The sequence below is a fragment of the Delphinapterus leucas genome, chromosome 8 (assembly GCF_059928025.1).
Source record: "Delphinapterus leucas isolate spDelLeu-1000000601 "Yukka" chromosome 8, BTC_Dleu_Yukka2, whole genome shotgun sequence".
In the NCBI taxonomy this organism is placed as follows: Eukaryota; Metazoa; Chordata; class Mammalia; order Artiodactyla; family Monodontidae; genus Delphinapterus; species Delphinapterus leucas.
Genome location: NC_143136.1, coordinates 9,743,955 through 9,757,156, shown reverse-complemented (window position 1 = coordinate 9,757,156; position 13,202 = coordinate 9,743,955). Strand labels below are relative to the sequence as shown.

Here is a 13,202-nt window from a genome sequence, read left to right as displayed (position 1 = left end):
TTCTCTGGGATACTAAGTTCAGGAAGGACTCAATGCTGTAAGAGGAATTTCTTCAATAAAGCACCTCAGCAACACTATTTTTCTACAAAATTCTGTGCCATGTGCTAAAATTCATAAGTAATGCGAAATACAAAACTGAGTCCCCCCCCCATCCGCCCCCAAAAAAGTCCTCTTATACCACTTAATATACCATTTGAAGCGGTGGAACAAAGACTGTTTTGTCAGTGAGTGTCATCACTGACTCCCAAGGTAACGTCCTCAGACATTAGAATTATGGACATGAAATTAACCACAATGATAGGTGCTTCATAAAAAAGTGATCAACGCTCTACCAGCAATAATCACAACAATCTGACATTAACTTGTGAAATCTAAGGTTTAAGAGAGTAATGGGCAATGGCAATAGCAGTGCGATAAAACTCGATACCCTGCACATGTAAGTTTGGGAAAGGCTTAGAAATATTAAAGTAGCAAAGATCAGAGATATTCATCTGTGTAAATAAGTTCCAACACTTTGAGGGAAGAAAGCATTCTGGGATCATAAACTGCTGGAAAATCTAATGTGGGAAAAAAGGACTGCCTATAAGCAAAAGAGAAGCAGTTACTGGTAACATAAAACTCAGAATTCTCCTAATGAAGCATCATTACTTAATTGATATTGTACAGAAAGCAATGACTTTGGGTCTTTAGCCCTACACCAAGGGTAAAATTTTAATATATTATATACTTTAAAAATTGTATGTAGGCAGCATTACTATATTGTCACAACACAAATTTATTACATATTAACATTTTTCTTCCTTTACTATCCAGTGCCCGTGATATTAGCCATTTCTACTTGCTTATGTTGACTTTACTTATTAACAGAGATTAAACTCACGCACACACACAAACACAAGCTGTTTTTCCCGTATAAAATAGAATAATAAAATAGCACTTACTTTGCTTCATAAGTTGAACAGCTAAAGTTGGACAGTTGGAACACATCAAAGAAAACATGCGAACCACCATTATAAACATCCCAGAACTTAGAATTGGTGGAGTTACTACCAATAGTTGTTGAACATTTGTTAGCAGATCTTTGGAGGCAACCTGCTGGAGTAAATTCTTCACAAACACAAGAAAGAAAAAACTGTTACTTCGTGAGGCAGCAATTTAACAACTTCATGAAAATACCAACAAAGACTAAACGCTTACCTCCTCATGTTGAAAGTTGTCCACTAGACGTGCAAAACAAAGGCAAGTGCTTTCTACTGACTTTTTGTCCTTTTTAATAAAGGAAAATAAAGTTTGTTAATATAAAACATTTTCACTGTCGTACGTCACTCCCTTATCCTCTTCCTAACCCCAAATTCTTCAAGACTTGCTTAACTAGATACGAGCTTTGAAAATGCTGTGACCCTAATAAGCAAACAATCAGTAATGTCATGATTTCAAAGCAAAGGGAATCATACTGATAGAACCTCTCTCCTCCATTAAGAACCCAACATATAAAAAGCAAATACAAAGAAAGGGAACAACTTTTGTACTTCTATAATTTCAATACCTAAACGAAAACTGTAATAAAGAAAAAATAAACATCCTACCATTCTAAAAAGCATCCTACCTACTCTAAAAAGTAGAAGTGCTTAAAACATGCATTCACTAAAAAGTTGTAAGTAGTTAAGTATGTGTGTGAGCCAGAGGTTTACTGATAGTAAGAAAAACCTGATATAGATTTGCTCTATCATTATGAAAACAATCTAAATACTATTAGACTGATCTTAATGAGAAAACATTTGGAATAACTCTCATAAGAAAAGAAAGAACAATTTAATGGTATAGTTTGATAGACTTCGTTTTTTTCTAATTGATAAATGGGCTTCAGATGTAAAAACTAGGCTTAGCTGTGTAAAAATGAAAGTAATTCTGGTATTATAGAAGTCCTACACCTTTGCTGTCATGATTTAAGTCTAGAAAGAATGCTACAACAACAGGACCCATTATTTAACTTCTCTGATTCTTGGGCCATACTTCCAAAATAAGGTAAACTCACACCTACCTAGAGAACATTTCTAGCCCCCATAAAGTAAAGGTTATCTCAGCCTGCTAAGTTTTTTAAAATAAATAAAAAATGATTGGCACTACTTGTGTCTTGATCATCTTAGAAGCAAATCCTCCAGTGATTCAATAATCAATATTATTCCACCTATCTTATGTAAACACCTTATTTAATATAGGTATACCTCATTTTATTGTGCTTCCCTTTAGTGCACTTCGCAGATACTGCATTTTTGACAAATTGAAGGTTTGTGGAAGCCCTGCACCCAGCAAGTCTGTTGGCACTATTTGTCCAACAGCACTCCCTCACTTCCTGTCTCTGTATTACATTGTGGTAATTCTCCCAACATTTTAAACCCTCTCCCCCTCCACCAGCAAAAAGATTACGAGTCGCTGACGGATCAAATAATGGTTAGCATTTTTTAACAATGAAGGATTTCTTAATTAAGGTATGTACTTTTTTTTTTTAGACACAATGCTATTGCACACTTAATAGACTACATCAGCGGTCCCCAACCTTTTTGGCACCAGGGACCAGTTTCATGGAAGACAATTTTTCCACAGATTTGGGTGGGGGGGGGGGGCCGTGTTTCGGGATGATTCAAGCTCATTACACTTACTGTGCACTCTATTTCTTTCTATTATTATTACACTGTAATATATAATGAAATCATTATACAACTCACCATAACGCAGAATCAGTGGGAGCCCTGAGCTTGTTTTCCTGCAACTACATGGTTCCATCTGGGGGTGATGGGGCCGACTCAGCTCCACCTCAGGTCAACAGGCACTGAATTCTCATAAGGAGCGCATGATCTAGATCCCTCGCATGCGCAGTTCACAGTACAGTTCATGGTCCTATGAGAATCTAATGCCACCACTGATCTGACAGGAGGTGGAGCTCAGGTGGTACTGCGAGCGGTGGGGAGCGGCTGTAAATACAGATGACGCTTCGCTCACTCACCCGCTGCTCACCTCCTGCTGTGCGGCCCAGTTCCTAACAGGCCACAGGCCACCACTACCGGTCTGTCGCCTGGGGATTGGGGCGACTACATTATAGTGTAAAAAGAACTTTCATACGCACTGGGAAACCAAAAAATTCTTGTGGCTTGCTTTATTGTGATATTTCGCTTTACTGCAGTGGTCAGAACTGAACCCACGGTATCTCCGAGGTATGCCTGTATATTTTATGTACCTAATTTTCCCCAAGAAGATTTTAAGCACACTTTGTAAAGGTGACTTAAAAGTCAGATCTCTAAAAAGCTCTTTAGCAATAACAACACTTTGAAACATTACAAGAAAATTCAATTTCTCTAAAATCTCGAAGCTTAACTCACGAACTGTCCTCCACCAGGGGCTCTATAAGCTCTGCTTCTCATACTGCAACACCAGGCCCACTGATTCCATCTACTAATTGCTCCTGTTCTTCTCCAACCCCAGACAGCTGCAGTCTGCATTTCTTATTTCATTTCTATCTGGCACATACATAGTCTCATCTCTCTTCTGATCTTAACCCATACCCTCCTAGTCTTGCCTGCCTAACCCAATATCTTTCAGGAAACGGTGATCTTTCTAAAAGGAAATTCTGATCATATTACATAGGAAACACTCAGTGTTTGCTGAAATAATAAATTTACCCCTGAAGTCAAAATAGTTGAAGATATCATAAACGAAGAAGTACTGTTCATTTGGGTAAATCCACTGAAATTTCATAAAATAACCTAATACAGAGTACATGACTAGGTAACAGGAAAAAACGCAGATCAGAACATTTCCAAGTTACATATCCAGTTGGAAGATTTAAGGCCCTAGTTGAAATCAGCATTTAAAAAAATGTAATACAAACGTTTTATGATACATAAAATAGGTTCATGTTTTACCTGGTGGGTTAGCCTTTGGGTTAGCAATGGGAGGGAATCTGCCACAAAATGAAATTCATCTGGTGTGATACTCTGGCAGCAATTGGCTGCAATTGCTAGTGCATTCCGTTGGGCGTTTATGCTGAAGAACTCTAGATACAGCAAGCAGTCTGCCAAGCCACCCTAAAATACAGGAAACTGTTAAAGCCAAGAAATACCCTTTTATCAGCAATTTTAAAGAAAAGCCTACTAAAAGTCTAGCACATCACTTGGAAACAGCATGTGTACCTTATAGAGACTGCAACCTAGGAACTAATACAAATGTGGATCTAAAATCCAACATTAAATGAAATATAGTCCTTCGGTAACACTTACCGCCTGTAGAATGGCTTTACTGTGTCTACGTGATAACATCTCCAAGGCCGTCAAGGCCTGCTCTGCCACATCAATACACTGAATAACTTGCAGCTGGGAACATATACAAAGGAAACTTAAGGTTATCATTCAAGTTTTTTACTCGTTGCTCATCTTTGCATGAATAAACAACACTTTCTCTAATTTCCATCAATCTATACTGCCTCTAACCTGAAACCCACCATAAGAAACCAGCGATTTATGCGCTTGAGCCAAACATACTGGCAATACTTTTCTTTTCCTTCCAACTACTTTAAAGATATTGAAAAATATGTTTCACATAGAGAATAAACTAAATTCAATTATAACTTTAAATCTTCATATTTAAAATAAACAGGTTGGTTTAGACAACAAATTTTAAAAATCAAGTTTTAAACTTTATACCATATTCCAAAGTTACCAGATAATGCAAATTTTACTGTGCTATGACCCCGAGCAAGGCACTTTGTCTCACCCTTCTCAGCTGTAAAATGAGGGTATAAATAGTTATCAAGCTCACCGGGATGTTTTCTAGAAATAATGAGATTATTTTTAATCAAGTGCTTTAAGTTCTCTGAAAGATTTATACTAAGGCAGTAATTGCTATTATTAAAAAATTATAATACTGGGTTGATTTTACAAATGCTTTATTAGCATCAACTTTAAACTGCCGCTCTGCTAGACGTAAAACATTTTTCTGGAACCTTGGTTAAAAAATATACTTTAGTTAGATAATGGATGCTAAAAAATGTCTTTTAATGTGGCCTCACAATTTGATATACTACTTTAGAATTCAACAGTCAAGAGTTCTCAACTTGATTCCCCTATACCTGCTTTCAAACAAGTTGGGCAAAAGTAGGATTACCTTTTCTAAAAAGACAGGAATTGCATCTACTACAACAGCGGATGATCGAGGAAGTGCTTCCATCATGTATGTTAAGGCTCGACAAGCATGGTTCATCTAGAAAAGAAGTCATTTTTACTCAATAAAAACTCAAAATTTAAATTTGGAGTGGTTTTTAAAAACACAGTACATACTTACAATATCAAAATTATGCTCCATCTGCAGTAATGTTATCTGTTTAAAAAGATTATAACAAAGTATTAGAAGTCCTAGAAGTATTTCTTCTACTTCAACTGAAATAGAACTATATGATCCAAGAATTTTACCATACAAAAATAATACCAAGTTAAAACCTAGCACGCATACACAAGAAATGATTATGCTTAGGAGGGCATGACACATACACTGAAGCACTGACTTGGAATAGTCATCATCAGTGATCCAGGTCAAATGCAAAGCCTGCCTGCTGCTTACAACCAACGCTCCTGGTGCCTCTATTCCCCCATTCAGAAGCTCATTAACGTGTCACTGAGGGCTTAACAGGTGTCAATAAGTCCTATACATAAGTAAACAGACCAGCAATGCACTGACATTTGTTAAATTAACAACTATCAGTACAGATTCAATATCATAGCTTAAACTCTTGTAAATTAGCTTCTCTAAAAGTTGAGCCAAGCACCATTTAACTCAGCTGTAAAGTACACAGTAGTATAGGATTTAAACACGATATTGATCACATCAAAAATGAATTATGCGCTAATTAAAACTCAAAGTAATATAATTATTTTACAGATGCATGAGTTAGTCTAAACATCTGATTTTATTTTAGTTTTTCTTGTGGGAAACACCTTAAGCAGATTTTAACCATGTTTTTCAAAGGAGGGGATGCAAAACTACTACAGATATACACTCCATCTTCCTGAAGCAGCCAAAGCTAACCAAAGAAATTTCCTACCTGGGGAAAGAGACAATCATTCACTGTCTTCTAGTTCAATGGAAATTTTAAATGCATTGAATTTAAGCTGTAAAGTACCTTTCAATTAAATGTACGTCAGACATCAGATATCCTAATGCAATATTCATTTAATATGAATGTCTTCTCAGCTCTGAATTATGCTTGGTAAAATATATCTATACACCAGAGATCCTGATAACTCTTTTTGTTAAACACACAACATAAACACACACACACATGCACAAGCGTGCACACTCTGTCTCAAATCACCTACAAATCAGTCACTTATAAAACACCTACTCTAAATTAAAGTGGTTGTTATGCTAACAGAAAAAGTAGTAAGTTCTCCAATTCTTTAAGGTGGCATGAACCTTGTAATACCACATTTGGGAAGAACTGCTGTAAACAGATTCTTCACCAAAAATGACCGTTTATGGTCACACAGGTGTATGGTGATTGATGGATATATATTTATAATATTCAACTGTGATGAAAGATAAATCTGGACAATTCATTATTAACAGCATGAGCTGACTTGTGCAGGTCTGCCAAGTACTTAAATCTAATCAATACCACCAGCAAATTAAGAAAATTGTATTATGCTAATGTTTCTGCCTAGATTTAACAACTTCTTTATTTTACCAATAAAAACTGGAGTTTAACAGAGATAAGTACATGGTAAACCTAGTCCTTTGTTACTATTTATTTTTAAATGAACAAAAACAAACAAGGAAGTTTAATTCAGGTCATAAAAGCCAGCTATTGAAGAAATCAATAATTTGAGCATGAATATAAACATAGGTAAATGTCAGAGTTACAAAGGCTAATACTGCTTTCATGAAACATTAAAAAATTAATATGCGAACCTGTAGAGTGGAACTGGTAAGACTTGAGAGCTAGCTTTTGTTACCAGGAGGTCTGCATGGCAGAAGGTAAAGAGACTGCTCTATCCTTTATCACTTCCTGCCAGAGCAGAGCCATCCAACAAATAAGAACAGGCCGAATAAAGACTATGTCATCTTGTATTTGACTGGTCTTCACTCAGTTCTCTCCGTAATGTGATAATGTGATCAAATGAGACAATCTGATACTCCAATCACAGTTTCATTTTTGTCAACTTTACTAGATGTGTAAACAAAGACTTGAATGACATTTAGCTTCCAAAGTAAAATACACTATGAATGTATATTCATGCTTATGTTAGTCTTTTGTTACTATTTCATTCAGACTTAATTTTAATCTTAAATTACAGCCTATTTCTTTAATCTAGCATTGAGAAAATTACCAAGCCACTATTTGAAAGATGTATTATGCTCAAGGGCCTACATTTAGTAATGGCAATTTCTCTTCCTGTTGTTTTCACATTAAAAAGCTTAAGCGATTAAGATATTAATAAATTCTAAATATCAACTCACAACTGTGTTGAAAAATCATTAAGATTTAAAAAATTGTTTTTCTATTGTTGAGTACTGTTTTGTTTCTTTTGTTTTTGCTCAACATAAAACCTTTTTTTTTAGCTGGAGGATCCATGTAGTGTTCTGGCTTGACTGCTCTGCCATGCACACTGCTATCAAGCATGAAACCTTGATGGCCCACAAAGAGAACCCACAAGTGAGCTGCTTGTTACTGTCCTGTGAATCACCAGTTTAAAAGAAAAAAGCATATAAGTTTTGGCATAGTACGTCAAGGTATCACCTGATGGGGCTAACAACTTAAAATTTAAAACCACGTAGTCATTGAAGTATCAAAGATAGCATAACTATTCATCAAGAAATGGTTTAGGGTTTCCCTGGTGGCACTGTGGTTAAGAACCCGCCTGCCAATGCAGGGGACACAGGTTCGAGCCCTGGTCCGGGAAGATCCCACATGCTGTGGAGCAACTGAGCCCGTGTGCCACAACTACTGAGCCCACGTGCCACAACTACTGAAGCCTGCGCGCCTAGAGCCCATGCTCTGCAACAGGAGAAGCCACCACAAGGAGAAGCCCGTGCACTGCAACGAAGAGGAGCCCCCACTCGCCGAAACTACAGAAAGCCTGTGCACAGCAACGAAGACCCAACGCAGCCAAAAATAAAATAAAAATAAAAAATAAATTTATAAAAAAAAAGAAATGGTTTAGAAATTTTACTCATTAACAGTCACGCACAATCTCTATAAAGCATGAAATAAAAGCACTAAGCCACACTCTACTATCTCTTAGTTCTATCCTATTTTAAAATTCTTAACGACAATGTTTTTTAGTAAAAAAAAAAAAAAATATATGGGCAGCATTCAGAGGATGACTGGGATAAAACGAGGGGAAGACTCTCTTACCAAAGCTGGAACTACACTCTTGACAGGAAACCCTCCCAGTGTCTCCTCATTTCCCATGACCAATAACTGACACATCTCAATAACTGCCTGGAGTTGCTGGCTTTCATCGCTTGCTTGCAGTCCTTGCAGAAGCTGCTGGGCCTTAGAACCTTCACATGGAAAAAAGAAAATCATTATTTTTAAACACTTAATATTATTACTAGGTGTTAAGTGTGACTTTACATGCTGGCTGCTTTTCTTCTTTGGATCCCAATTAAAGGCTAGGTCTATACCAGTGTTGAGACAGGCTGCCGATTATCCAAGATGTAACTATGGCAGAGTAAATCCAGTTAATTTAAAGTAATGTCACAGTTATTTATATTTTTCTCTTTTAAGTTTTATCTTTTTAAATGAGAGAAGTTGATTGGTATTTAACAGCTGAAACAAAAATTAATATCCATAAGACTAATGTGAACTGCTACCTTCAACATACATGCTTTCAAAAATATGTATATCTAGTGAGCAGAAAGCCTTCTGCAATAATAAAAACCTGGCATACAATGACGCCCAGGCATCAAAGGAAATGTTATATACCTCTAAATACCTCCATCAGAATAAATGGAATCCAAGTAACAGTGAAAAGGGCAAGGAAACAGACAAACAGAACAATGCATCTAACAAAAGGGAATGAAAAGAATGAAATATTTTCTAAAAACAGCAAAAGACTGGCCTTTTCACCTCCTCTCATTTCATGTGCAGATGCTGCTATCAGAGTGCTTTAGAGTACTTCTACTTCTAAGGGTCAATTCCATCGCCCAAACATTTGAAAAATGCTAAGGCTCAACTACCACAATAAATAAGTTATCAATAAACCGAGTAAGACACTCAAAAATAAAGTCTACAAATGTGTTTCAAATTTTCCTGGACACCCTCCTTCTTGTAACCATGATCAACTCCATTAATGCGTATAAACTTATACCTGAGATTACTTTCAAGTCCTTTCCCTTCTGAGACCTTTTCAGTTTATTGTTTGTATTGTTTGGATTTTTTCCATTAAGTACTGAAATGCTTAGAAATGATATATGTTTGGAAACTGTCAATGAATGTGGAATTCATATGAACATCAAAAAAATTTTTTCCCTATGAAGCATCAATGATCTTCTGGGAGGGCATAAACCTTTCAAAGGGATACACAATAATCATGACAAGGTCTGTTTTCTCTATTAGTTAAGGCTGTGGCTAATGAACTGCATAACTATCACTGCCTAACTCCCTTTACCATAATTAAGAGTCTGTCCAAAAATACACTGCAAGACATTCAAGTTCAAAGGGACAGCATCTTTAAAGTTTTCAAACTAAATACTATCAGTTCCAGTTAGGGCAGGCTTAACATTTTTGGGTTGAAATAATGTGGAAGGAAGAACAAAATGAAGGGAAAGTAACTATGAAAACAAAAGGATCTTCAGCTGCTTCTAGATTTGTTTTTAAAGAATGAAATAGTTCAAACAGAGTATACCCTAATAACAACCACCAAAAATAGGAAAAACTGACGCAAGTCGTTGGATGCTCTATCAACACTGAGGCTGGCAGGTCGAAGCACATGGATCATTTCAGCATGCTCAAACAAATCACCAGGAATACCACTGGACTTCTGGGATGTCCCTAAAAGGACCTTAGGCCAAATGACAACAAAAAGTCACTGCCATTATTTTCCTCTGACATGTGAAGAGAAACCACCTCATACAGATCAGTCAGTTTTGGTTTTAAGGGTAATTTTATACTCCTGAAAATTACCGAGACCCCGTGTGTGTGGTTTAGATCTACTGTTATTTATAAAATGTGTCTGGAACTGAAAGAGAAACATTTTGAAATACTTGGTTAATGCATTACATATTAAACAAAAACTTGTGAAAAAGATCACAATTTTCCAAAACAACAGCAACAAGATACAGTGGCGAGTAGCACTGTTTTGCTGCTGTCGTTGCAAACGGCCTGAGCGCAAGGCTGAATGAGAGAGCTGTGCGCTCACCCCTGCTCCCTCTTCCAAGCCGAGAAACTAGCTTACGAGAGACTAAGCGTGTGGAAAAGCGGGCCTACTCTGCCACAAAGACTACTTAAAAGACATGGATGCGTTAGTAAAGACAAAATTAATGACTGTGTTTTGGAAGCGCATCCTTATGTAAACACGGAGTTTTTTACTAGGACCATGTGACACTGATAAATAAAATACCTCCCAGTAGTCTGGTGCCACTGCCTTGACTCTAATTAAGGCACCAGCAGTTTTACACCCACAACAGCTTTTGCACTTTTAGTTCAAACATGAACAAAGTAGAAAAGGAAAGACCTTAGTAGTTATTATCAGTCTTGACCTTAGGAATTCAATGTAAGGATCTCAGGAACTAGCTTGGAATTTACAGGCCACACTCTGAAAACCACTATCATACATCAGGGGTTGGTAGGCAAACATCTTCTACAAAGAGCCAGAGAGTAAATATTTTGGGTTCTGCAGACCACAAGGTCATTGCTGCCACTACTCGACCCTGGCACTGTGGCACAAAAGCACACACAGCCAGTACATAATCCGAGCATGGCTATATTCCAATCAAACTTCATTTTCAGACACTGAAAATTGAATTTCATTTAAGTTTCAAGTCACAAAACAATTTTTAAACTTTTTCAGCCATTTAAAAAGTAAACATCACTGTTAGTTCACAGGCTATATCAAAACAAAGAGGAGGCCGGTTTGGCCCTTGGGCAGTAGTTTGCCAACTGCTGATACAGAGAGAAAGAGAGCCCACAGCCTTTCAGGGTATCACAGGAGGCTGATGTGTTCAATTGAATCGACCCCACTGGACATTTGCTGAGTTCCGAGGCTGTGAAGAGGGCTGGGGGTTGAGTCAGAAGTTTTGGTAAGACACAGTGAAAACTCCTGCAGTCTCAGGGTGCTCAGAGGACAAAATCCCCACAGAGGAAGGAGGCCTGACTCATACACAGCCAGTGCCCTGCCTTCAGACATCTGCCACACTGTGAAACTGCATAAAGAATAGAAAGTGTAAGTAGACAGACTTGCAAGGTTCTCAATCAAAAAAAACCCTGGGAAACGGTTCCCTGGTGGTCCAGTGGTTAGGACTCTGAGCTTCCTCTGCCGAGGGCCTGGGTTCAATCCCTGGTTGGGGAACTAAGATCCCACAAGCTGCACAGTGCAGCCAAATTCAAAACAAACAAAAACAAACACACAAAAAAACCCTGGCAGGGTCAGAACAGAGAAACACGGATGAGCTAGAGGTGAAATGAGTCATAAAAAAATAACTTGGTCAAAACAAGCTAAAGCCCTGACTAGAGCAAAGTGATCAGCTTCTGACCCTTTAACACAGAAAAAGAGAAAACACTCACTGGTAGAAAACATCACTTGGGGTCTCTTCCGTTCACATAATCAATGATCAGACATATGAAGAGGCAGAGGAATATGTGACTAACAATCAAAAGGGGAAAAAAGACAATAGAAGCAGGCTAACACCCCTAGAAATTATAAAGTAAGTATTCTATAACTATGATTAATAAATTGAAAATATAAGCGTGGACGGACGAAATGGGTAAGAATGTAAAGAATTTCAACAGTGGGACTTCCCTGGCGGTGCAGTGGTTAAGAATCTACCTACCAATGCAGGGGACACAGGTTCAATCCCCGGTCCAGGAAGATCCCACATGCCGCAGAGCAACTAGGCCCGTGCGCCACAACTGCTGAGCCTGTGTTCTAGAGAACGCAAGCCACAACTACTGAGCCCACGTGCCACAACTACTGAGCCCGCACACCTAGAGCCCGTGCTCTGCAACAAGAGAAACCACCTCATTGAGAAGCCCATGCACCGAAACAAGGAGTAGCCCCTGCTCACGGCAACTAGAGAAAGCCCTCGCGCAGCAACGAAGACCCAACGCAGCCATAAATAAATAAATAAATAAAAATAAATAAATAAATTTAAAGGAAAAAAAAGAATTTCAACAGAGAATTGGAATCTATTTTTAAAAATCAAAGAACTGTCTAGAACTGGAAAACAGAGTATCTGAAATTTAAAATTCATTGATGAGTTTAACCAAATACTGAAGAAGACAGCAGAAAAAAGAATTAGTGAATTTGAAATACGGTCAACAGAAAGTTTTCAAACTGGGGGGAAAAGAAAAACCTGGGAAAAACAAAAACAAAAACAGAGCTAGAGAGACATGGTAGATCAAGTCCAAAGTCTGAACATGTACAATCTTGATACTCCCAGAAGAAAAGGAAGGAGAATATCTGAAGAGATGATGAGGTAAGTGAAACAACATATGAAGACATAACGGCCAAGAATCTTCCAAAGCTGATGAAAGTTATCAACTCAGAGATTCAAAGGCTCGGTGGAACCTGAGCAAATTAAAAATGAAAGAAAATGTCACACAGGCCTAATATAGTCAAATTATTAAAAATTAATAATGGTTTGAAAAAGCAAATCTTAAAAGAAGCTGGGAGAAAAGAACTGCCTTGGAAAGGTAACAGTAAGACTTTTAAACAGAAACTATGGAAACCAGAAGAGCACTACAAAGTACTAATATGAGATTTTATACCTGGGGAAATTACCTTTTAAAAATTAAGGCATAACACATATATATGGAATCTTTAAAAAAAAAAATGGTTCTGAAGAACCTAGGGGCAGAACAGGAACAAAGACGCAGACATAGAGAATGGACTTGGGAGGAAGTGAGAGTGGTATTGACATAGACACACTACCAAATGTAAAATAGCTAGCTAGTGGGAAACAGCCGCATAGCACAGGGACATAAGCTCACA

The 13,202-nt window shown here is 37.6% G+C and overlaps 1 protein-coding gene across 20 annotated transcripts in view; it reads right to left on the bottom strand.

Moving 5' to 3' along the window:
* Positions 1 to 13,202, bottom strand: part of TRIP12 (thyroid hormone receptor interactor 12) — a 150,947-nt gene that overhangs the window by 45,196 nt on the left and 92,549 nt on the right. For all 20 annotated transcript variants that reach the window (XM_089916250.1, XM_089916248.1, XM_089916253.1 and 17 more), the window contains 7 exons: positions 8,405 to 8,553; positions 5,335 to 5,370; positions 5,158 to 5,253; positions 4,275 to 4,367; positions 3,921 to 4,082; positions 1,198 to 1,266; positions 942 to 1,107 (listed from right to left, as the gene is read on the bottom strand). In XM_089916250.1, coding sequence (XP_089772376.1) covers positions 942 to 1,107; positions 1,198 to 1,266; positions 3,921 to 4,082; positions 4,275 to 4,367; positions 5,158 to 5,253; positions 5,335 to 5,370; positions 8,405 to 8,553 — 771 coding nt within the window. The remainder of the gene's footprint in view (positions 1 to 941; positions 1,108 to 1,197; positions 1,267 to 3,920; positions 4,083 to 4,274; positions 4,368 to 5,157; positions 5,254 to 5,334; positions 5,371 to 8,404; positions 8,554 to 13,202) is intronic.